This window comes from Papio anubis, chromosome 2, assembly GCF_008728515.1.
Source record: "Papio anubis isolate 15944 chromosome 2, Panubis1.0, whole genome shotgun sequence".
In the NCBI taxonomy this organism is placed as follows: domain Eukaryota; kingdom Metazoa; phylum Chordata; class Mammalia; order Primates; family Cercopithecidae; genus Papio; species Papio anubis.
In genome coordinates, this window is record NC_044977.1 from 48,950,443 (window position 1) to 48,973,224 (window position 22,782).

Sequence of the window (22,782 nt, forward strand, 5' to 3'; positions counted from 1 at the left end):
TTGCTCTGCATGTTTGGTTCAAAGGGCTCCGGAGCTGCTGCCTCCTCTAGGCACAGGTCAGCCCATTTTGAATGGGGCAATGTAAGCAAGCACAGCTGGTGGAAATGGTGACAGCAAAGCCACCTGAAAGCAGCCTGACCTGGTGGCTCATGCTCCTCCAAATCCTGGGCAGAATCTGAAAGCAGCAAAACTGGCTTAGCCAACACCAGTCTGCTTGTTCCTCAGAAACTTCTAGAGGCCCATGAGTTAAAGTCTCTGGCAAGGGCTGCAATTTTAGGATTTACATAAGAGTTTGCCTTCCATGGACTTGGTGGGATTCATTCCCTACCCCTCCACCTTCTTCCAGAATCTGTCTTTATGCCCTCTCAGCTTTCTCCTCCTCCGTTCCCTCTGCAGTACCAGGGCCTCTGGGTCCCCTGTGTCTGTGGCAACACTGGGTAGGCATAGCTGTCCCCTGCATTCTACCCATGTCACCAAGATGTGCAAGGCAGTCTCTCATCAGTCCATGCATCTCACCCTCTCCTGCTGTGATGCTGCCTGCCCCACCAGAGGGTCAGACCGGCTTGTTCTTCTTCTTCTTTTTTTTTTTTTTGAGATGGAGTCTCACTCTGTCGCCCAGGCTGGAGTGCAGTGGCATAATCTCAGCTCACTGCAACCTTCACCTCCCGGGTTCAAGTGATTCTCCTGCCTCAGCCTCCCAAGTAGCTGGGACTATAGGTGCCTGCCACCACACGCGGCTAATTTTTTGTATTTTTAGTAGAAATGGGGTTTCACCATGTTGGCCAGGATGGTCTCGATCTCTTGACCTCGTGATCCACCTGCCTCGGCCTCCCAAAGAGCTGGGATTACAGGCGTGAGCCACCACGCCCGGCTGGCTTGTTCTTCTTTGGGTCGAGAGTCTCCCAAGGAGGCACCACCACAGACTGTGGCATCACGGTTTTGTTTTACCTGATCCCAAAATGATTGATGCAACTGGAACGTCTTTGCTGTTCTTTACATGTCCAATCCCACGGATAAAGCCACACCTCGCTGAGTGGTATAACCTCCTGCACACACGACGATTAATCCATGCTTGCTCCCTTCCTCTCCTTACTGGCTCACTGTCTAGGTAGAGCTTGACTTCCCACCCCCAGCCAGTCACCCACTTTGGAAGCCAAGAAGACAGCTTATTTTATTCTTTATTTCTTCCCCACAGGCCTTCATCAGAGTACAAGACCTCCGATATTTAGAGCTCATCAGCAGCATTGAGGTAAAAGATAAAACATTCTTCCTTCTCAAGAAGGCATACTTGGGGTTCCTGTTTTAGGGGCAGCCCTCCTGGCAGGCAAGAGCCTTGAGGACATGGGAGCAGAGCTCACTGGCGTCTGGGCATCTGGGCCATAGCCTTGCTCTGGGGGCAGAGTGGCCACACGGGGAGACAGCAGCAGGCAGTGTGAGCTGTCGCGTGATAGCTGGGTGAAGCTCTCCCGATCTCCGTGGGGAGCATGGCCCATGGTCTGAATTGAGCGCCCCAGAGTTCTGGAGTAACCCCCAGCCCTACTGTTTCTGGCTGAGAATATTGACCTTGTCATCCAAACCCAATAGGCCTGCAGTGTGCTAAGGAAGCTGGTTGTAGGTACGCCATTTGCTGGGTGGTGGTCAACACTATGCTTTTTTTTTTTTCCCTGAAACAAAGTCTCACTCTGTTCCCCAGGCTCGAGTGCAGTGGCACAATCATGGCTTACTGCAGCATTGACCTACCAGGCTGAAACGATCTTCCCACCTAGCCTCCCAAGTAGCTGGGACCACATGCATGTGCCACCCTGCCTGATTAATTTTTTTGTATATTTTGTAGAGCAGAGTTTTCCCATGTTGCCCAGGCTGGTTTCAAATTCTTGGGCTCAAGCTGTTAGCCCACTTTAGCCTTCCAAAGTGCTGGCATTACAGACTTGAGCTACCAGACCCGGCCCTTAGACACTATTCTTAATTTCTGTGTATCTCAGTGCTGTCTGGCTGTCTGTTAAAAGACGTACACATTTTTTCTCCTGAACAGATTTATTGTGAGGGTATGGGAATGTGAGACACATTTGAATTCCCAGTTGGAAACAGTGAGGAAATCAGCAAATGTCTTGTCCCTCTCATTCATTTCCATGTAATAAACACCTGTCGTGGGCCAACCCTTGTGCCGAGTTCAGTGGGCACAGAGCTGAGGAACAGAGAGGCCGACAGGAGCTCACAGCCTGCTAAACCTCATAACATAAGCTGCTCTGTGCCCTATGTGTGATTTATGTGAGTGCTCTTCTAGATCCTCACATTAACTAAATGAGGCAGGTATTGTTGCTCTCCCTATTCCATGCGGGAGAAAATTAAGGCTCAGTGAGACAATGCCACGTCCCCACAGGTCCACAGCCAAAAACTTGGTGGAATTCAAGCCCAGTCTATTTCCTAAGCTCATGCTCTCTCGGCCACATACCCTCCCTACCCGCGTGTCGTAAAGGGCATCTGTATGTTCTGGGGTTTACCTGCCACATGGTAAAGGGCTTGTTCGGAGCTATTGCCCGAAATGCCCAGTGCTGCTGACTCTCACTTGTAAATCCACTGGCCTGGATCTGGGGGTCTTCACCTGAAGTTACTAGCATAATTTTCCTCTCCACAAAAGTAACTGATTGCTGTGGGATCCAACTATTATTTGTCACATTTTACTGGGATCAAAATATAGTCCTCTCCTCATGTGCTATGAGCTGGGAAGTGCTTTAAAGTAAACTAAGATTGTCTCCTGAAAAAAAGTAAAGTGCCTTTGAGTGTGTTCTATGTTGACTGCCCGCAGACTTGGTTGCACACATCTCGGTGCTCAGCATAATTCCAGAGAACTGCGGATCCTCAGTGGGTGCCTTTTGGATAGGGGAGATGTTCTTGTCCTGCTGACGGCGGGGAAGAACCTACCCATGTTGACATGCACCTGCTGAGTGCCATAGATCGTTATTATTGGTCATGGTGATATCCTGGGGCCTAGAATGGATATGGCCTGAATTTCATGTCTAGTAAAATCTTTTTTTTTTTTTTTTTGCAGAGATAGGGTCTGACTATATTGACCAGGCTGGCCTACAACTCCTGGGCTCAAGTGATCCTCCTCCTTTGGCCTCCCAAAGTGTAGGGATCACAGGTGTGAGCCACCATGTCCAGCCAAAATCAATCTTTTATCTCACTGCAAGATTTTAATTCCTTTCCAACTATTAGGAGTTAGTCTGTTTGATGAGCCTGAGCTGTGTGCAGGTTTTTAGAATGATGATTTCTGTCAGTGTGGAAGCATGTTGCCTCCAGCTGTTAAAACTTTCACCAGCTTGTCTAAGAGTTTGATTCAATGTCTCATCGTCCTCCGATATGCTACTCTTGCTAGAAAACAAGCAAAAGGAAACTGCTAGGGCTCAGGGTTTGAGTGCTACTGAGTGTTTACAAATACTCGAGCTGTAGACAAGTGAATGTTCCTTGACACAGAAGGAAGAAGCTTTATCCTCAGCTGTGCTAAGTGTGTGTGTGTGTGTGTGTGTGTGTGTGTGTGTGTGTGTTGTTGGGGACATCACTTGCTTCAGAAGACAGTGTTACGTGATACAAGGAATATCTGGAGTCAGACAGAACTGCATCCAAATTCCAGCTCTGTCTGACCCTGACCTGTTCCTCTTCTTGAGTCTCAGCATCCTTCACTCTAATACTTGGGTAGTGAGACCTACCCTGAGGGTCACTGAGAGGAATAAAGGGGCCATGTGTGTGTAAAGTATATACCCAGAACCTAGTGGATATTCAGCATGCGGGATTTCTTACTTTCTCTTTAAAAGTAGGGACATAGTGAGACTTGTCATCCTATTTTATTAGTCTCCCTCTTGGGCAGAAACCCTAAACATTCTCCTGCTCTGTCATCCCTATGAGCCACAACTCTGCCAAACAGGGCTTGCAGATTTGGGAGATCTCTGGAGCTTAGGGGTCATGGATGAGTCAGAGCACACACTATTCAAACTATTCCGTCATAGCCTTGGAATACACAGGAAAGCAACCCTGAGGAATTTCCATTAAACAAACAAAGGTTTGCATCTTTTTTTGATCTTTGCTTGTCTGGTAAAAACCTGCTTTTGTTGTCAAGTGTTCCCAGCGGGAACCTGGGGGAGAGAGACAACAGCCAGGAGCCAAGCCCAGATTCCAGTAGGAAGGTCCAGGGGCCTCACTTGAAATAGCCACATCTAACCTTTGTAAAGGCTGCTTCCTGCCCATGGCTGCAGAGGCCATTTCCTGTGCTTCTAATTTTTCCAGGAGAGGAAGAAGCGGGGAGAGACCAACAATGACCTGTTTCTGGCAGATGTGTTTTCCTACCAGGGGAAGTTCCATGAGGCCGCCAAACTGTACAAGAGGAGCGGGCACGAGAACCTCGCGCTTGAAATGTATACCGACCTCTGCATGTTTGAGTATGCCAAGGTAACCCACCCTGTCCCAGGCCCAAGCTCCAGCTTGGAGCCCACTGGTATTCTCACCTGCGGTGTCCAAGTTATTTTCCCCAAGAGTGGTGTAGACAAAAACTAGCAATGGTCTCAGAAAGGATGTGGGGAAACTGGTAAACAAATGACCCATCTACAGCCACTGGTTGAAACTCACCTAAAACTGACATTTAATGCTGACACCAAAGGGGCAGACTATGGCCGTTCAGACCTTCATCAGCGACAGAGCTGGATGGCTGTGGGTCTGCGCCAGCACAATCCCTTCATTGATTTGAGGGCTCAGTGCTTCAGGGCTGTCTCCCACAAATCCTCTCAATCCTTATCAGGAACTGCCAAGAATCGGTGTCTTCAGGCGGGAGCCGGTCCTGCCAGTCATACGGGATAATGTGGTGCCTGCCAGCCAAGTTTCCCATAGCACCTGCTGATTGTCTTGGGCTTCTCACTAGGCCTCTGGGAAGTCAGGCAGAGCCTCCACCCTCCTGTGTTAGCGCAGTATGCCTCACGCCTACCAGCTGCAGAGTGGCTACCATGTGGTTGCAGTGGGTGATTACAGAGATTCTCTTTTGCATTGGGATGGCCCTTATGAACCTTAGTCCCCAGCAGAGCTGGGCCCTTTAAGGCAGGTATAGGAGAGGAGCTTCCTAGACCTGGCTCTTGATGGCTTCTGTGGTAAGGAGTTGCACTAAGGAGCCCAGACCAGCCAAGACATTGGCAGTTCAGTCTAAGCAAAGTTCAAAGAGGCTTGGGTGCATTGAGCAACTACAGTCTTCCTTCTACAGAGGGGCTTTGTTAACCTGCCTTTTCCGGGAGTGTCAAAAGTGGCTCTCAGTGTGTTATGAAGTGACTCATCAGCCACAACCTATTAGTGGGCTACTAATAGTAATTCTTCAGCTCACAAGTTCAAGATGGAAAATCTTCCCCACATTTTTCTGCTTTTATATTCCTGAAGATGGCTGTGCTCTTCCACCACCTGTTCGACCCTGGGGCTGAAGGTGTGTTTGGTGGCCTGTGATGTTGCCCAGGACCTTTTCATCAGTACGTGGATGAGCTCCTGGGCCCCAGCCTGTCTTTTCACCTTAGTGATTTATTCACTCCGTACCTGAGACCCAGAGTGTACAGGCTCCCTCTGCCTTTTCCTCGTCACCTTCTCTACCCTCCCCCAGGCCCCACCACAGACACCTAGAAGATTTCATAACACATTCATACTGAGATCACCAGAGTCAGTGCATCTCTGCTCCTGGGGATAACAAAATTTTAACTCAGGATGAACCCTTCAGGGATCAAGACCCTAGAGGTAGAATTTAGTCTTAGGAACCCCTGAAGCCTCCTCAAGGAGGCAGCTGTGCTGCAGTAGAAAATGCCTGGTCAGACTGGGCGTGGTGGCTCAAGCCTGTAATACTAGCACTTTGGGAGGCTGAAGTGGGTGGATTGCTTGAGCTCAGGAGGTCGAGACCAGCCTGGGCAAAATGGTGAAACCCTGTCTCTACCAAAAATGCAAAAAATTAGCCAGTGCCTGCAGTCCCAGCTACTGGGAGGCTAAGGTGGAAAGATTGTTTGAGCTCTAGAGGTAGAAGTTGCAGTGAGCCAAGATCATACCACTGCACTCCAGCCTGCGTAACAGAGCAAGACCCATGTCAAAAATAAATAAATAAGAAAATGCCTGGCCTTGGTGCCCCAGAGCTGGTGTGAGTGCAGGTTCTTTCTGTGGGATGACCTAGGGAGAGGCTCTTCAGTTTGCCAAGCCTCCCTTCCCTTCTCAGATGGTAATAGCCACAGCTCAGTTTAGTCTTGAGATTTGCACAGAATAATGTATAGGAAAGCCCGTTAGAAATGCCAAGCTGTAGTGCAGTGAGCTGAGATCTGGCCACTGCACTCCAGCCTGGGCGGCAGAGCGAGACTCCGTCTCAAAAAAAAAAAAAAAAAAAAAGAAATGCCAAGCTGTAGAAAGATTAGGAAGATGAGAGGGCCACACGTGACCACAGAGTGGATCTTCACACCTCTCTCCCTGGCTGGCCTCACTCCTGCCCCTGCTCTGAGGCCCCTCCTTACACTCTGGTGGACTTCATGTGCCCACAGCCTCCCACCAGAACTGCAGCCCATTTACACACTCCATCTGCTCCGTCTCTCTATGAAGGTAAATACTCTGGGACTTGTTTTTGGTTTTAGTTTTTGATCACTATTCCAAGGAAGTTGGTTCCATTTCAATCCGCCCTGCCCCCACTTGGTAGTCTGAATTTGAGAAATGCGTACATACACATTATGTGGGGGGTGGGGGAGATCTAGTACTGATTAACATGGCATGTTTTTGTTTACTTGAAAATTGCTTCCCAAGATTCAATCTGGTTTTCAGAAAATTTTTAAATTACATTCCCACGTACAAATAAATTGTATGCTTTCTGGATAAGTGACATGTTTATATGGTGATAAAGGGAATTATAATGCTCTTAACTCTTATGTAGTATGTTCTTATCAAAATCACCAAGCATGAGAACACTGTTTAGTCTCATTCATCACTCAGCACAGCCTCTTTCTGTCCACTTCAGGGCCAAGTCTTTGCCATGGCCCCAGATAACGTGTAACTTAGCTTCAGGAAAGCAAAAAGCCTTTGAATTCCCAGTTTGCTGAGCCTTGAAGGAAGCTTTTAGACCCAGCTTCAGTGAAGTCACAGCTCCCTGAGTGGCCAGCTGGCCTAGGCTTATGGCTTCCTCTCAGTCTCTCACCCTTGCTGCAGTCACCCCTAGTCCCCTGAGCACTCACTGAAGTCCCTTTGAAGATGCCTGTTTCCCCCAGCTGCCACCCTCATTTCACCAGCCAGGTAGGCAGGGTTTCCAGCTTCGTGCTAGCGTACAGAATCCGTGCCATAGCAGCTGCCAAAAGGAGAGGTGTGTCTGTAAAGGCCCAAACTAGGCGGGGACAGTGGCTGCTTTCCAAGCCCCTTCCCTTTGTCAGCTCCTGGGAGAACCAAAGGCCAGCCAGGAGGTCTGCTTCTATTGGATCCCAGCATCAGGGTATACAATGCTCTTTCCTCCCCTTCTTAAAATGTATCATATATTAGGCCAACCTAATACCCTGAAAGCACAATTACCCTGAAAGCAAATGAAAAAAAGCGAGCTAATTGTTCAAGTGGATTTTTAGCATACATTGACTGCACTTTCCTGACACATGAGCGTTAATCATGGGGAAAGGAGTGTTTTTTTTATTCTCAATGAGGCTGACACAAAGCACTCTCTGCAGGGTACATTATTCCTAAGACAAACCACTTCTTACCAGTAACATAGACCTGGGCTCTTAAGGGCTCCCAGTTTCCCTTTTTGAAAAGCTCCACCTTTAAAAGCTGCCTCGACTCTGGCAAACTCCCACATGTGTATTTTGGGTAACTACCGTGAAAAGAGGTGATGTTCTGAGGCTGTTTTTCACACATTCTATGGCCAGCCCAGAGAAGCTGGGCATACCGCTTCAGAGGGCCCCTGCTGAGGCCAAAGGAACACAGGCTCTAGGCCTGACCCCTGAGCCTCCAGGACCACAGTCGTCTCTTCCTTCTCAGGTCCTCTCCTGAGCACCTTCCCTGCCTCAGATCCCCCCATGGTCTCCTGCTGTCCCACTGTCGGATCAGGTCCTCACACCTGCAGACCTGACCTCAGGACAGGATCCCTAACCATTCAGCTGAGAAGCAGCTAACCAGAGAGAGGTTTGCTTATTATCTGTTCCAGGCAAGTAACTGGGGCAAAGACCATGCAATGATTCCCTAGTTCAGGGCACAGAGTGTTTGCTGGTGATTCAGAGAGGGCATGGAGGGCCGGCAAACTGTAAGTCATTTTGTTTGTGTAAGTTTAGGGGAACCCCTGCTCAGCCCACTCTGAAGCATGTTGTGTCACCCATAAGATCTGAATAAAGATGACAGGTCTCGATATTTAGAATTGTGCACCAGGTTGTCTCATTGCTGTTTAGGAATAATCATGTATTTACCAAACTATGTGAGAGAGAGACAGCCTGATCATGAACCCCCGAGCCTGCAGACTTCATGTGCAGGGCCCCAAATAGTCTAGAAAGTGTCGTTTAGCCGATGAACAAATGCCCATTTGTGAGATGGGAAGGAAGCACTGGGGGCCAGTGTCCTTGACGCTGTCCCAGGATCCCCCAGGAACACCTGCAGGGCAGCCTGAGATCACTCTTCCCGAGACCTGGGACTCCCCCTTCTCAGCCCCGCAGGGATGGGCCCTGCCTGCCTCCTGGTTGCCTGCTTTAGCCATGTGGAGCCTGCCCTTGCTGCTAGAAAAGCCTGATGTAACGCTGGCACAGGAAGTTCTGATCCAGAGTGTTTTTGTTTGTTGTGCTTCCTCAGGATTTCCTTGGATCTGGAGACCCCAAAGAAACAAAGATGCTAATCACCAAACAGGCTGACTGGGCCAGAAATATCAAGGAGCCCAAAGCCGCCGTGGAGATGTACATCTCAGCAGGAGAGCACGTCAAGGCCATCGAGATCTGTGGTGACCATGGCTGGGTTGACATGTAGGTTTTGGTCCCTGCACCGAGAAGCATTTGGCAGCATGTCATCACATGTCACCTCTTGACTGTCAAGGGACAAATAGTGCTTCTCTAATTATCTAAAGCTAATATGATAGTGGCTAGGTTCTTCAGGAGAGACAGAGATTGCACAAGGCAGTAGCTGCCTTCCAGGAGCTTGTGGAGTCACTAGGGGAAGGGATGGTGGGGACCAGGGAAGAGGAGACACCAGGACATCACAGCTGCCATTTGCTGAACGCTCACTACAACCCAGACACTGTGCTAACCTTCCAGGCATTAGGTTTTCCACCCATGCCATCAGGGCTGGTGTCTCCTCACCCACTGTGCAGATGATGAAACAGAAGCTAAAGGGACAAGTTATTCCCAAAGTCCAGATAGCTGGAAAGTTGTAGAGCTGAGCTTTAGCCTCTAATCTGGCCGATGTCGATTCCAACTACATGTGTAATGGTAGGAACAAAAACAAAACAAGTTCCAGGGAAGAATTCTTATGGGAGGAACCATGGATGTCTTCTCTTAGGAGACACTCTTTGCATGAGGGGACCTTGAAGAATTCCAAGAGGTAAATAGAGATGGGGGGAAAGGAAATGCAGGCAGGAAGTACAGCAGGAACACAGCGAGTCGGCTCTGGTTGGAGTAAAAGACGTGTGGGAATGGGAGGGTGAAGGACATGGGCTGTGGGTTGGGGGAAGTGGGCTGGCCACACTGGAAGGGCCCCTGATGCCAAACGGAGGTGCTTAGATTTGCCAATAGCAAGTGACCACCTACGGTCAGGGTTGTACAGTCAGACACCCCCTCAGGCAGGCAGGTAGAATGGAGACCAGATAACTGGCTAGTGCAGTAGAGCAGGAGGGAACTTGGTAGCTGAGGGTATGAAAGAGAAGTAGCAGAGTTAGAACCAAGTGACCCATCCCAGGGTGGTGGGGCAAGGGTGAGTGTCAGGCTAGCTTTGCTCTGTAGCTGCTGGTGGGTTACACCATTCGTCAAGGTGGACAACAGGGAGAGGAGGGGGTTGGGGTGGGGCAGCACTGAGACAGGATGGATTCAGCCTTGGGACTCGGTGCAGCAGACCTTCAGGGGGAAGGCTTTGTCTTTCCAGTCAGTGAGCTTCAGGCTCACACACGTGCACACACACATGCACGTGCTGCTGTGGCAGGCAGAGGACATGATGGGACAAGCTCCTGAGGGTGGCTTAGGCTGGTTCCTAAAGGCTGGTGATTCTTCTGGAAACAACATTGTGGTCTACAGGTAGCAGTGGCCCAGCCAGGATTTGGGGATACGGAGGAGGCTGGTTAATGATTAAATTATTTCGTTGAGTGCTGCCATATATTAATAATTGGTGTGTTGGCCCCTTACAAAGGGACCTTGGTGGATGTCCTACCACCCCATTTTCTTGTCCAATAGTAATTTTTTTAAGACAGAGGCGCAGATTTTGTTCCCCACATTTTTCTTTAAGTGAAGGGGTTCATATAGAAGAGGGCCAGGCAGATTTAGGGTCCCCTGTTCTCTCGTCTGGCTTTTCATGTCACTTTCATTTGTAAGTGCTATGTGTCAGGTTACTCTGAGGGTACTTGAGTAATTCAAGAAACACATTAAGCATGTTCTGTTCGCTTTCCAGATGTGGCTATAAAAGGTGCCTTTCCTCTAGGGACATTGGGTGTGATGGGTGGGAAGGTTTCTAAGGCTTTAAGGCCTGTCTATGCCACCTTTCCCTAAAAATGTGTCCTTTTTCTGCTGAGCAGTGTTATTTTTAGATGCCATTATTATTCTAAGTATAGACTGACAGGCCTCCGTGCCTTGCCTGTCTCTGAGACAGGGATTCGTTACAGCTGCTTCTCCTTCCTTTCTCACCAAGACTAGCCTGGGTAGAACCCTTTCTCCTGGGAGAGTTAGTTTGACTCCAAATTCCAGCCTGACCAGAGAGAACAAGCACATTCTATCCAGGTGTCATGTCCCCATGAGCAATGGGAGGGCCGCTCACCACCGGGAAGCAGTGGTGAGCCAGTGGGTCCCTGCGGCTCCTCCCTTTGGTCAGCACCTTGGCCAGGAGGACAGGGAAGACTTCCTGCAGGCCTTTGTCCAGAGCTCAGAGCAGGCCCCATACTCACCTCTTCCTTTAGAGAGCAGTCAATGAGGTATTCTTATGCCTTGGCCTCCACTTTTCTGTGAGAATTCCTGCACCTGTGGTAGAAAGAGCGCTGGGCTACTTCCTGGCTGCTGAGTCTTGGGCTGGGTGCTTCACCTTCCCCCAGACTTTATTCTCATCTGAGAGATGGAAATAATAGTGCCCACCTCTTAGGGTGGTGAAGATTCTGATTTCATGCATGGGAAAGCTCATGGCATCATCTGGGTACTGGTAGGGGATTAGGAGATAATTGTTTCTATGCCCTGCTGGATAGCTCAGTGACTTCCGAGAAAGATACACGAGGTGGCTGACGGGATCCTGTAAAGGCCACCTCTCCCGGTCCCTGGTGATGTTTCTGGAGTGTGTATTCATGCATTTAATAACTAACCACTGAGCAACTCCCAGGGGCCATGGCACGGTATCAACATTGGGGACTGCAGGATGAATGGACATACGGTCTGCCCTTGACAAGACCCAGAGCCCCCCGTCCTACCTGCCCCTTCCCTCTCCAGGTTGATCGACATCGCCCGCAAGCTGGACAAGGCTGAGCGCGAGCCGCTGCTGCTGTGTGCTACCTACCTCAAGAAGCTGGACAGCCCTGGCTATGCTGCCGAGACCTACCTGAAGATGGGTGACCTCAAGTCCCTGGTGCAGCTGCACGTGGAGACCCAGCGCTGGGATGAGGTGAGGGGAAAGCAGGCCTCGTGGGCTGGGGCCCCACCTGAGCCCTGGGACACAGGTGGGTGGGTACAGGGGCCCTTTGGGGTTCAGATGGAGAGAAGTTGCCCTCATGATGAAAGGAACATTGGGCTGGCAGTCAGGCAACTTAACCTCGAATTCTCTGAGCCACAGAATTGTGGAGCGCCTTTCCACTTGTCCGTTCATTCAGTCATTGAGAAAATCGTTACTGACAGCCAGCTCTGTGCCAGGGTGGTGACAGGCACCGGGGATGTGAGTGTGAACATGACAGCTCCAGTGCCTGCCATTGGGCTGAGCTGCCTCTGACCAGCACCACAGGCTCAGACACGTGGCTGATGTGAAGATGCACCTGCGTGACATTTAAAACCTGCTGGGTAACATTTTGGCAGAAAGCACCATCTGTGCTTTCCAGATCCAGACTGCGAGAGTCATTTCAGGGGCCAGTTTTTTCCCTCCCTTCTCTGCCCCCACCCCACAACCACTGCTTCTCTCTCTGGTGTTGGGGGCTGTAAAGAATTAGCCAGGCCAGTGAGAAAAGTGGCCAGCCTGAGGCTGGCAGAAGCAGCTAATGCTGCCCCTTCTGTGGCCAACCCCCACCCTCCAGCTCACCGGCTCCCTGTGCCCTTCAGAGAAATCCGTCCCCGAGAGGATTAGGAGCTGTGCCAAGATCCTCCCCCGACTCACCCACCCACCCGTCATGGTCCATTTTAGAGTGAAAGCAAAGCCTTCACTGAGAGGAGCCATCTGACTGTTGTCTGCTCTCTGGATGGCTCCATTTGGTGAGGTGTTGAGGTCACTCATGAGAAAAGGTGGGGCTAGGGACAGAGGCAATGGTGGCTTCTCAAGAGAAATTTATTAGATTTCTCAAGCAACATAGATTAGAGCATCTTAGAATGACTCAGACCTCGCTGTGCATCAGGCAGACTTTCTCCCCATGGCTCATGTCCAGTTCTCCTGGCCTGACAGGTGATTCTGGGGCTTAGGTGAGAAGTAGTCAGTGGGTCCATACAGCTCAAAGCCCACAGTCATCTTTGACAACTGATAAGAAGTGGTAATGATGATAATGTCAATTCTGTTTCCTTAGGTATCGCCTGCAATTAAAAGAAATCTGTTTGCAGCACTACAGGAGCCCACGCAAACCCTCAAAATAAAATGTTTCTGATTCTGTGCCGCTTCTGTGGTCCAGAAACAGACTGTGTTGTTACTGAATCCAGTCGCTTGCATATTGCTGTTAATTGCCTTTTGTTTTCGAAGAGCTGATTTGTTTTTGCGTTTCTGTGGGTAGTTTTTGGGGGAGGCACTCTCCCTCTCTGAGTTGTCAGGCTGGCAAAATATGACATCCCTAATGAATTCAGCCAAGTGCAGTGTTTTCATGGGGGCTGCAGGGGCAGTTTTATTAAGACTTCATTTGCTCCTTTCCCCAGGCCTTTGCTTTGGGTGAGAAGCATCCTGAGTTTAAGGATGACATCTACGTGCCGTATGCTCAGTGGCTAGCAGAGAACGATCGCTTTGAGGAAGCCCAGAAAGGTAGGCAACACAGACTGTCACCTTCTAGAAGGAGCAGGAGAAGTCACTGCCAAGACATACATTTCAGGAAGGCTACCAAGCCCTTCCCATCTGTAGATCCCAAGATAGATGACTTCATCCTGGGGATGTGATTGTTTGGTGGTGAAAGACTATGGAGCATGAAAAGACCATTGGCTTTGGAGTCACACCCTCCTGGGCCACACTCACTTGCTACAGGCCCTTAAGAGGTGCTGCCTCCTCTCCAAGCCTCTGTGGTTACTGAGCAAAGTGCTGTGCACTGCAGTGTATCTTCCCATTTAATCCTCACAACAGCCCTATGGTATAGCTACCATCATTATGATTCCCATTTTGCAGATGAGAAAACTGAAGGGTAAAGAGGTGAAGAAATTTGCCTGAAGTTTCATAGCTAGGAAGTGGCAGGGAGGTAATGTGAGCCAGGGTGCCATGAGGACAATAAGGGAGGACTGCCACACAGTGTGAGGCATGGTCTCACCTCTACTGAGAATAGAAACTCAGCTTCTATTTCTGGCTCAGATAAATGGGTGACTTCTGCTCCTCAAGATTTCTGTTGGTAAAATGGGCTGCACACAACATACAACGGCATCTGAAGTTGGAGCCAAAGCAAGTATAGAACTTTCGCTGATGTAATTAATCGTATTTTTTAAAGTTGACTTCCCTCTCTGTGTCAGGCCCTGGCTGAGCACTTAACCTATGTAACCTTGAATCTTGCCAACAGCTGTGCAAGGATGAAGAGGCTAAATGTGCCATGCCAAGTCACAAATCTAGTCAGCAGGAGAGCCAGAATTGGACCAGTACCTCTCTGACTGGGGAACCTGATTTTTCTGTTTTGCTGCCTATTTAGCCTTCTAATTGAAGTTGGGTGTTTCATGTTCCGTAGCATCTGATTTACACTTCTATATGGTAACCGTTGCCACCTCTGGACACATTGCAGAACAAATGTCTCCCTGTTGGAGCTCTCAACTGAAAGCCCTCATTGAAGGATAGCGCATTCTCTGCTGCTTCAGCATTTCCAGAGCATCCAGTTGCTGAAGTATCTGCATGTTTGGGCAAAACACATCAACCTATCCATCTGTCTGTGTCTGCCCTTCCAAGAATCCATCACCATAGTAACTTGGTACTCAGATAAGAGATTGTATATGAGAATGGAACAAAGGCCAGACCTTCTCCTTCTCTGAAGGCAGAGGATTAGGATCATTTGAATGCCCACATATGGCAAGTGTCATGGCTACAAGTGCTTCACTATCAGCCACCAACATCTCAAGGGGCTGGCCACGTAGTAGGTACTCAGAAAATATCTGTTAAACAGTGTAGGAATGATTGAGAGTTTTTTTGCTTGTTTTCACAAATGGTTGTGAGAACTGAGGTAGATCCTTCAAAGTGGTCACTGAAAAGCAGTCATTTGAAGACAAACTGAAGAGTTGGGCTTGGTTCTGGGACCTTGGGTGTGACGCTTTACCTCCATGTTGCAAAGTCCATTTCATTGCTCATAAAAAGGGGGATAATTTTCCTTCTTCATAAGTCTGTGGTGAGGATCCAGTGAAGTGATTAGCAACAAAAGCATTTTGCAAACCTCCAAGTGCAGTAAAGTGGCAGGTCCTGTTTGTATCACCTTAGGAATCACAAAACTTTGCCCTGGAATGAGCAGGGGGCAGAACCTCACTAAAGATGAGCAAGTTTCACTCTTAGACTTTGCCTTGGAATTTGGCCCCTCCAGTTTTTCCTTTCTGCCATGCTTTTCAAAGTCGGTCGCATTTTCCCAGCCAAAAAGGAATTTGTCTCACTGTACTTTTTCCAGGATGTAGCCTCGGTTATTTAGAGAAGCTCCATCCCAGCAACGAAGCACTGCAGATGCTCCAATGAGTGTCCTACTTCCAAAACAGCCCTGTGCAAGCCCCACAGAGCTCCATCCTGCCTCCTGAGTGACTTCCTAAATTGCATGTGCTTTTTTCCTCCCTCCACCACTCCTCCAGCATTCCACAAGGCCGGGCGACAGAGAGAAGCGGTCCAGGTGCTGGAGCAACTCACAAACAATGCTGTGGCAGAGAGCAGGTTTAATGATGCTGCCTATTATTACTGGATGCTGTCCATGCAGTGCCTCGATATAGCTCAAGGTGCGTAAACATCAGCCAGACCACTGTTTTCCCAAGCCCCACTTCTGATAAACATCAGAAGAGCTGGGACATTTTAATTAAAGCTCTGGGCTTGTTTATTGGGTGTATTGTCCATAAGCCTGCCTTGCAGTGGCGTAATCTGGTGTGTCATCTTTTTCCAGTTTGCCCATCAGAATGGTATGAGGACCGTCCTGGGGTTACGGTTGGCAGGTCCAGCCCTGCATTGCTAATTCAGAGCATATCTCTCCCCTGCTACCTGGGAGCCCATAGCTGGACCTGGGTGAGCACTGGGTTTTAAATTTTTTAAATTAAATGAGAAGATGAACAAGAGATGACTTTACAATAACGCACTCCAGATTCTTACTCATCCCAGCCAGAAAAACAGTTTCAATATTGCTTTCTTTCACAAGACTTCCCAAGATGTACTGAAGGAGCCCTGGAAGTGGAAGAGAAAGATGTTCTTTTCCACTGGAAAAGGCCACATGCAGGGGTGGGAAAAACACTGGAATGGAGGCTGCAGGTGACTTGTAACAAGTCACAATCCTTCCTGAGCTCTGCATGCCCATCTGTCCTGTGGGAGTCCCTTGTCCTGGTCCCTTTGGTTGCTGGGAGCCTCACAGAGTCATGCTTACAGTTTGAAAATTGTCAAGCCCAGGTGTAAGGTCACATTTTTGTGTTCTGGCCAGTGCCTTATGCCTCTGATAGGAGCAGCAGAGGGAAGAGGCATAAGATAAGCATGAATACAGTTGGTGTCTGCCTGCCCTTGTCCCAGCAGGCTCTTCTGACACATCTGGGGTCTTGCTGCAGCTGTCGCTCCCTGAGGGGAATAACCTGGGAGGGTGCAGTGAGAGATCTGGAAAAAATATCTTCAAACTCCCTGGCCTTATGCCCTGCCCACCTAAGACTTCACTGTCCTGGAGTGGCCCTACTCCTAAGCAGAGTACCTTTCCCCTCACTACACTTTGTCCCTCACCCTGGCACAGACACTGTGTGGTGGGAGAACTGATGCCGGCAAAAGTACTGTTGCCTGGCCCCTCCTCCTGGGGCCAGTTGGCAGCCACAGACACTGTTTGATATGTTTCCCCTCCCACCCGCTGCACACAGCAGATCCTGCCCAGAAGGACATGATGCTTGGCAAGTTCCACCACTTCCAGCGATTGGCAGAGCTGTACCATGGCTACCATGCCATCCATCGCCACACGGTAAGGTGGCTGGGTCACCAGCGCCTGAGGGTACTGTCTGCTGCGCTAGGAGTCCCGGGCATGTCTAAAGAGCAGCAGACTGGATGGAATGTAACCCACTGGTCACAGTGAACTGCTGAGGAATCTTGGTCTCCGCTGGGGAGAAAAAGTTTGATTTTCCTTGTTTGACTATTTGTTTGCCATGTATCACGCAGTGGGCTGCTGAATTGTAATCCAGAGCTGGAATGGCCCTTGCTAGTTCCTCAGTGCAGGCTTTGATGACTCGGGGAAACTCTGCATTAACCAGCAAGGGGGGGCGGGAGTTCCATGAGGCCCTCTCCTGCAGTAGGGCGAAGACCCAGGTTAACCAAAGGCTCGAGTTCCCTCCCTGGCTGGCCCTGTCAGTGACTTGTGTGTTCTTCAGCAGTTCACTTTCCCTCTCTGTCCCTCAGTTTTCTTCTCTGTGAAACCAGAGTGTTGGCTTGGTCTCCAGAAACCCAAATAGTTCTTTTTAGTCACTCTCTGATTCCTTTGAGAAAGCCATTTTAAATCTGTCTGGTTGCAGTGAGGAACAGGTGATGGGTTGTCAACAGCCTCTTCATCCACTGTATCTCCTCAATCACCCAACAGATGTTGAGCACTTAGTACCTAGTAGGCAATGTACTGAGGGCTTCATTGTATCAAGTCATTTCCTCCTTTCAACCACACTTTGAGGGAAGGACTGTCACCCCCATTTTACAGATGATAATGAAGCCCTAGACAGAGGGGTCTCACAGGTTATTAGGTTGGTGCAAAAGTAATTGCAGTTTCAGACTGAATTTTAAATAATTATAACTAGGCTCAAACACATCTTTATTAATCAAAATAGGAACCATAATGATCAACACATTTTTGCCAATGAGAAATAAGTTTATTTCTGTAGTGTAAAAATCCATACTTTGGGATTCAATGAACTCTTGGAAAGCATTTTCTGCATCCTGCTGGTTGTGGAAGTGTTTTCCCTGCAAAAAGTTGCTGAGATGCTTGAAGAAGTGGTAGTTGGTTGGCAAGAGATCAAGTGAATATGGCGGATGAGGCAAAATTTTGTATCCCAATTCATTCAACTTTTGAAGCATTGGTTGTGTGACGTGCAGTCAGGTGGGTGAAGAAGAATTGGGCCCTTTCTGTTAACTAGTGCTGGCTGCAGGTGTTGCAGTTTTCAGTGCATCTCCTCCATTTGCTGAGCATACTTCTCAAATGTAATCGTTTCACCAGGATCAGAAAGCTATAGTGGATCAGACCGGCAGCACCGCCAGTGACCATGGCCTTTCTTGGTGCAAGTCTGGCTTTGGGAACTGCTTTGGAGCTTTTTCTCAGTCCAGCCTTGGAGCTGGTCATCACTGGTTGTCGTATAAAGTCCACTTTTGGTCACACATCACATCTGATTGAGAAATGTTTTGTTGTTGTTGCATAGAATAAGAGAAGACAATACTTCAAAACGACTATATTTTCATTTTCGATCTGCTCATGAGACACCCACTTATCGAGCTTTTTCACCTTTCCAATTTGCTTCAAATGCCAAACAACCGTAGAATGGTTGACATTGAGTTCTTCGGCAACTTCTCCTGTAGTTGTGAGAGGATCAGCTTCAATGATTGCTCTCGGTTGTTGTCAACTTCCAATGGCCGGCCACTACGCTACACATCTTCGAGGCTCTCATCTCCTTTGCAAAACTTCTTGAACCACCACTGCACTATACGTTCATTAGCAGTCCCTGGGCCAAATGCGTTGTCGATGTTATGAGTTGTGTCTGTTGCTTTATGACCCATTTCGAACTCAATTTAGAAAATTGCTTGAATTTGTTTTTTGTCTAACATCACTTCCGTAGTCTAAAATAAACAGCAAGTAATAACTCATTAGCGAAAAAACATAAAGTGAGAAATGCCCATTGAAATGATGTATAACATAAACACATTTAGGAATGTATTCTACTATCAAACAGCAAATTCCAGAGCCAATATATGAGTCTCAATAGGCTGGCACTGGAGCCTGTGTTCCTAGCCTTTCCCTCCCTCTCTCCCTTTAGAGAAAGCAGGCTAGTATGTTGGTCTGTGGGTAAACTTGAGAGTCCTCACACACAAATGACACCATGTTATTTACCTTCTCTGGCCTTCACTTCCTTCTCTATAAAATAGTGATAACAGCAGTATCTACTTCATGGGATTGTTGTGAGGATTAGATGAGTTAATATTGGAAGAGTACCCAGCATGGAGTGACCCTAGGTGGCAACTATCCTTACTGCTGCTGCAGGCAAGGCTTCACACCAGCTTTCCCTGGCCTGCACCCTGCGGCTGGGCATCTGGCATTTCTCTTTTTTCAGAGATGAGGTCTCTGTCGCCCAAGGTGGGATGCAGTGGCATGATCATAGCTCATGGCAGCCTCAAACTGCTGGACTAAAGTGATCCTCCTGCCTGAGCCTCCCAGAGCACTGGGATTATTACAGGCATGAGCCACCATGCCCAGCCTTTCCACAGTTCTTTGACCTCTCAAATGCCCTGCCTTCCACCTTGGGCACTTCTTTCCCTCTAATCTGTGCTGACCTCTCAGCACATTTTTTGCTTCTTGGGAAAGTCTGGCAAGAAGGACTCCTGACAGGCTCTGTGCAGGCCAACCGTCAGTCTAGTGTCACATCCCTTCCCACAGCAGGGTCAGTGGTCTCAAGGGACCTCATCTTCCCTTACAGTCTTTGCCTTTCCTGAAACAAGACCCCCTAGGGTCCCTCATCTCTATCAGGTGCTCACCTGGAGAGAAACTACCACAAAAGGAGCCCAGACTCAACTTGGGCTGGAAGTCAGGGCCCAGCTCAGCCTCAGTTTGCCCAAGCCACTCCGGAACCTGGCTCTCAGCTCCTTCCCTTAGACTTTTCTCCTGCTGCTCCCTGTCCTCTTCCTCACCTGGGGCATGGGGCTGAGGGCTCCTGTCTCTAACAACTGAGCTCTGCTAATACACACAGGACCTACATGGGACTAGGAGCTAAGGGGCTTCAGACCAGCTGGGGCCCTGGCTCTTATCCCAGCTGAATCTTCTTAATTGGGCCATTCCTTCGTTCAACAAATGCCTACTGTGTGATAGACCCTGTGATAAGACCTGGTGACGCAGTGGTGAACAAAACATTGTCCCTGCAGTCAGTCCCAGTCTAGCAAACAGGACAATCCCTCAGGGGTAAAGTTTAGAGGCCTGTGAAGAGACTTCCTGGAGGAGGTGGCCCCTCAGCCAGAAGGCGGGAGAAAAGTAAAAATGGGGCAAGTGAAGCAGAGGAGGAGGAGGAAAGGTGTTTGTGGCAAAAGTCACAGCCTGTGCAAAGGCCTGGAGGTGAGTGGTAGTTTGTGGTTCAACATCCAGGGCCCAGGAGAGCAGCATTGATTCAGGGCAAGACTGGAAAGGGAAGTTCAGGTCCTTCCTGGATACATGGCTTCTTTCCCAGAGGAAAGGACTCCCCTCCTACCTATTGTTTCTGGGACGTTACTTAGCTTCCCTACCTAGTGCAGTAGAACCAGAGACAGACTTCATCTTGTTCTTACCCTGGAAAGGATGTGGTCTCAGGTTTTCTTGAGTTCTTGGAGCTAACAAAAGCTATAGAAATTTAAGTGTGAATTAAATAGAAAATGCTAAGCTCTGAACTGAAGAAGTGTAGAGCAAAGTGAGTCCTCAGGAGTTTAGACCAATTAGGGGTTAAGCTTTGGTGGCTCAGTGATCAGTAGGGCGTCACAAGACCCTTCTTCAGTGCTCACAAGAAAAAGGAGTGGCTAGCCTGCTTTAATCCTCACCATTTAAAGCTTTATTAGAAGTGGGTAATCTCAGTTTATGTACAGTGTGCCAGATGCCTTCAAAATAAGGTATTCTTGACCTTTTATAGACCCTCACATAGAAAATTCCCTATTTGTCTTCTGAGCTTCTGGCAGCCTCTAGGTACGAAGACCAATCATTCCACTAATGTGCGCTAACTGCCTCCTGTTAGTGCCTATGCCAGGAGCCAGGGAAGTGGGTCAGCAGTTGAGGAACTCCGCATATGTGCTTACTTGGTGGCACATCAGTCAAGCTGCTGTTGGAAAGCACAGAAGAGGCATGTGGGTTCATGCTGGAGAGGGCTAAATGCCCTGTTGAAAGACAGGCTTATATGAATCAGTGGTTATGTCCTAAGTTGCATAGAAGGTCTTCTCTTTTAGAGCTAATTGGAGACAACTTGGAGTAGTTCAGAGAAACGGAGTCATTACCAACTCCAGAGGCAGTACAGCTTGGAAGAAAGACATTCTTGGGCTTTGGAATCAGACCTGGGTTTGAATAGGAGCTCAGCTCTGTTCTAGTTGGTGACTTGGGCAAATTATCTATCTAGGTGTTGGTTTCCTCATCAGTACTGTGAGGATAAAAATGCATACCACAAGGTTATTATGTTAAAGACCAGATGAGACAGTGACTGTATGGTGCCCAGCACACAGTGGGTGCTTAATAATCAGAGCCGCTCTTGTTGATGTCACTCAGAATTATTGGTGTCTGCCTTTTGGCCTGGCCCAGCAGCAGCTCAGTTGAGGAACTCAATCCCTGTTTACTTTTCTCTCACTGCAGGAGGATCCATTCAGTGTCCATCGTCCTGAAACTCTTTTCAACATCTCCAGGTTCCTGCTGCACAGCCTGCCCAAGGACACCCCCTTGGGCATCTCTAAAGTGTATCCTTTCTCTTACCCCTCCCCCGTCCCGGTTCTTGTCTAATGGCCCCAAGAAATTCCTTCCAGAGCACTTTCCTGGCAGAACCTTCCTCTCTCAGCAGCCCTCAGGGAAGAGAGAGAACTCACCCTCTCGCTGCTGTTTGGCTGTAGAGGCTCAGCAGGGAGGCCCAGGGGCCCAGGCCAAGAAAAGATAAGTTTTCAGGGCTCTCTGAGCTGAACCCAGCAATAGGTCTCTGGCCAACACACTGTCCCAATTCCTCCTAGAACCCACAGATGAAGATGTGACTGAAATGGAAGAAGCACCAGACCTTCAGGCTTGGAACCTTGGGCACTTCCCCAGACTGGAGAGGAGGGGGTGTTTGTTTAGCCAAGGTATACATAGCACCTGCTATGTCCCCAAGCCCTGGGCCAGGCACCAGGTGACAAAGCTGCCATCAAAGAGGGAGGTCACAGGTTAGGGCCTGCTTTGGTGGATGTTTGCTGTGTCTGAGGGTGGAATGAGGCTGAGGTCAGGGCCACGGTCAGGGAAGTTTACCTGGAGGAGGTGATGTCCATCATGCAAGTTGAGGCAGCCAGGGAAGATGGCAAAGTGGATGTTCCAGGGGAGGACCCAGCATGTGGAGAGGCAAGCAAGGCATGTGGGAGGGTGTGAGGGGGCCCTGGGTGGGAGGGGCCGGAGAGGCAGCAGGACCCAAGGCCTGAGGGCGTACCTTTGGGTTTTCCTCTCCTTCTGTAGACCCTGAGGGCCACAGTGGTGCCATAAGCAGAGCAGGTGCCTGAAGGTCCTGTGCAGCCACGTACTGGATCATTGGATCCAGATTTTTAAAGTCTTGGATGTCATGAGACATAATTGTCCCTGTTCTTTTCTAAATCTCACTGTACTCTCAGCTTCTTCCCAGCCCCAGCACCACCTTCCCTCTGTAAGGAAAACGCACTCCACTGGAAAAGACGCAGAGCTCTTTGTTGTAAGAATTGGCCTTGCTAGAGGATTCCAGGCCCATTATTTATATTTCAGGGGAAACGACCCCAAATCAAGGGGTGCCTTCCTAGAGTCAGACCTCTGCTGCATGCATCTCCGTCTTTCCCCAAAGGAGCAGTCAGGGCTATGCCTGTGCGGGCTGAGCACCTGTACTTATCCTTTGCAGCAAGTTCTGTTTGAGTCAACAGCTTGATGGGACTCCTGCCCCAAGCCTTACCCTGTGCCATCCCCTGGGGACCTGGAAATGGCTCCTGACAGTCCCTGACTTTGAGGAGTCATGCCGGAGACACAGAAGGAAACTCTCCACAAAACTGCTGAAGTGGACGGGGCTGCGCTGCAGAGGGCAGGAGCAGGAATACTGGGAGGAAGGTGGGAGGAAGGGCAGGAGGGCCTGGGAGCAGCCAACATCGGAGGTGACCTGAGAGGAGAGCACAAAGGCTCATCAGCCTCTG

At 49.2% G+C, this 22,782-nt stretch overlaps 1 protein-coding gene across 1 annotated transcript in view; it reads left to right on the top strand.

Annotated features, from left to right (window-relative positions):
* The window catches only part of IFT122 (intraflagellar transport 122), an 87,816-nt gene that overhangs the window by 59,251 nt on the left and 5,783 nt on the right, over positions 1–22,782 (top strand). Inside the window, 8 exon segments of the mRNA XM_031663090.1 lie at positions 1,196–1,249; positions 4,282–4,443; positions 8,806–8,972; positions 11,622–11,793; positions 13,233–13,335; positions 15,327–15,467; positions 16,575–16,669; positions 21,251–21,351. Coding sequence (XP_031518950.1) covers positions 1,196–1,249; positions 4,282–4,443; positions 8,806–8,972; positions 11,622–11,793; positions 13,233–13,335; positions 15,327–15,467; positions 16,575–16,669; positions 21,251–21,351 — 995 coding nt within the window.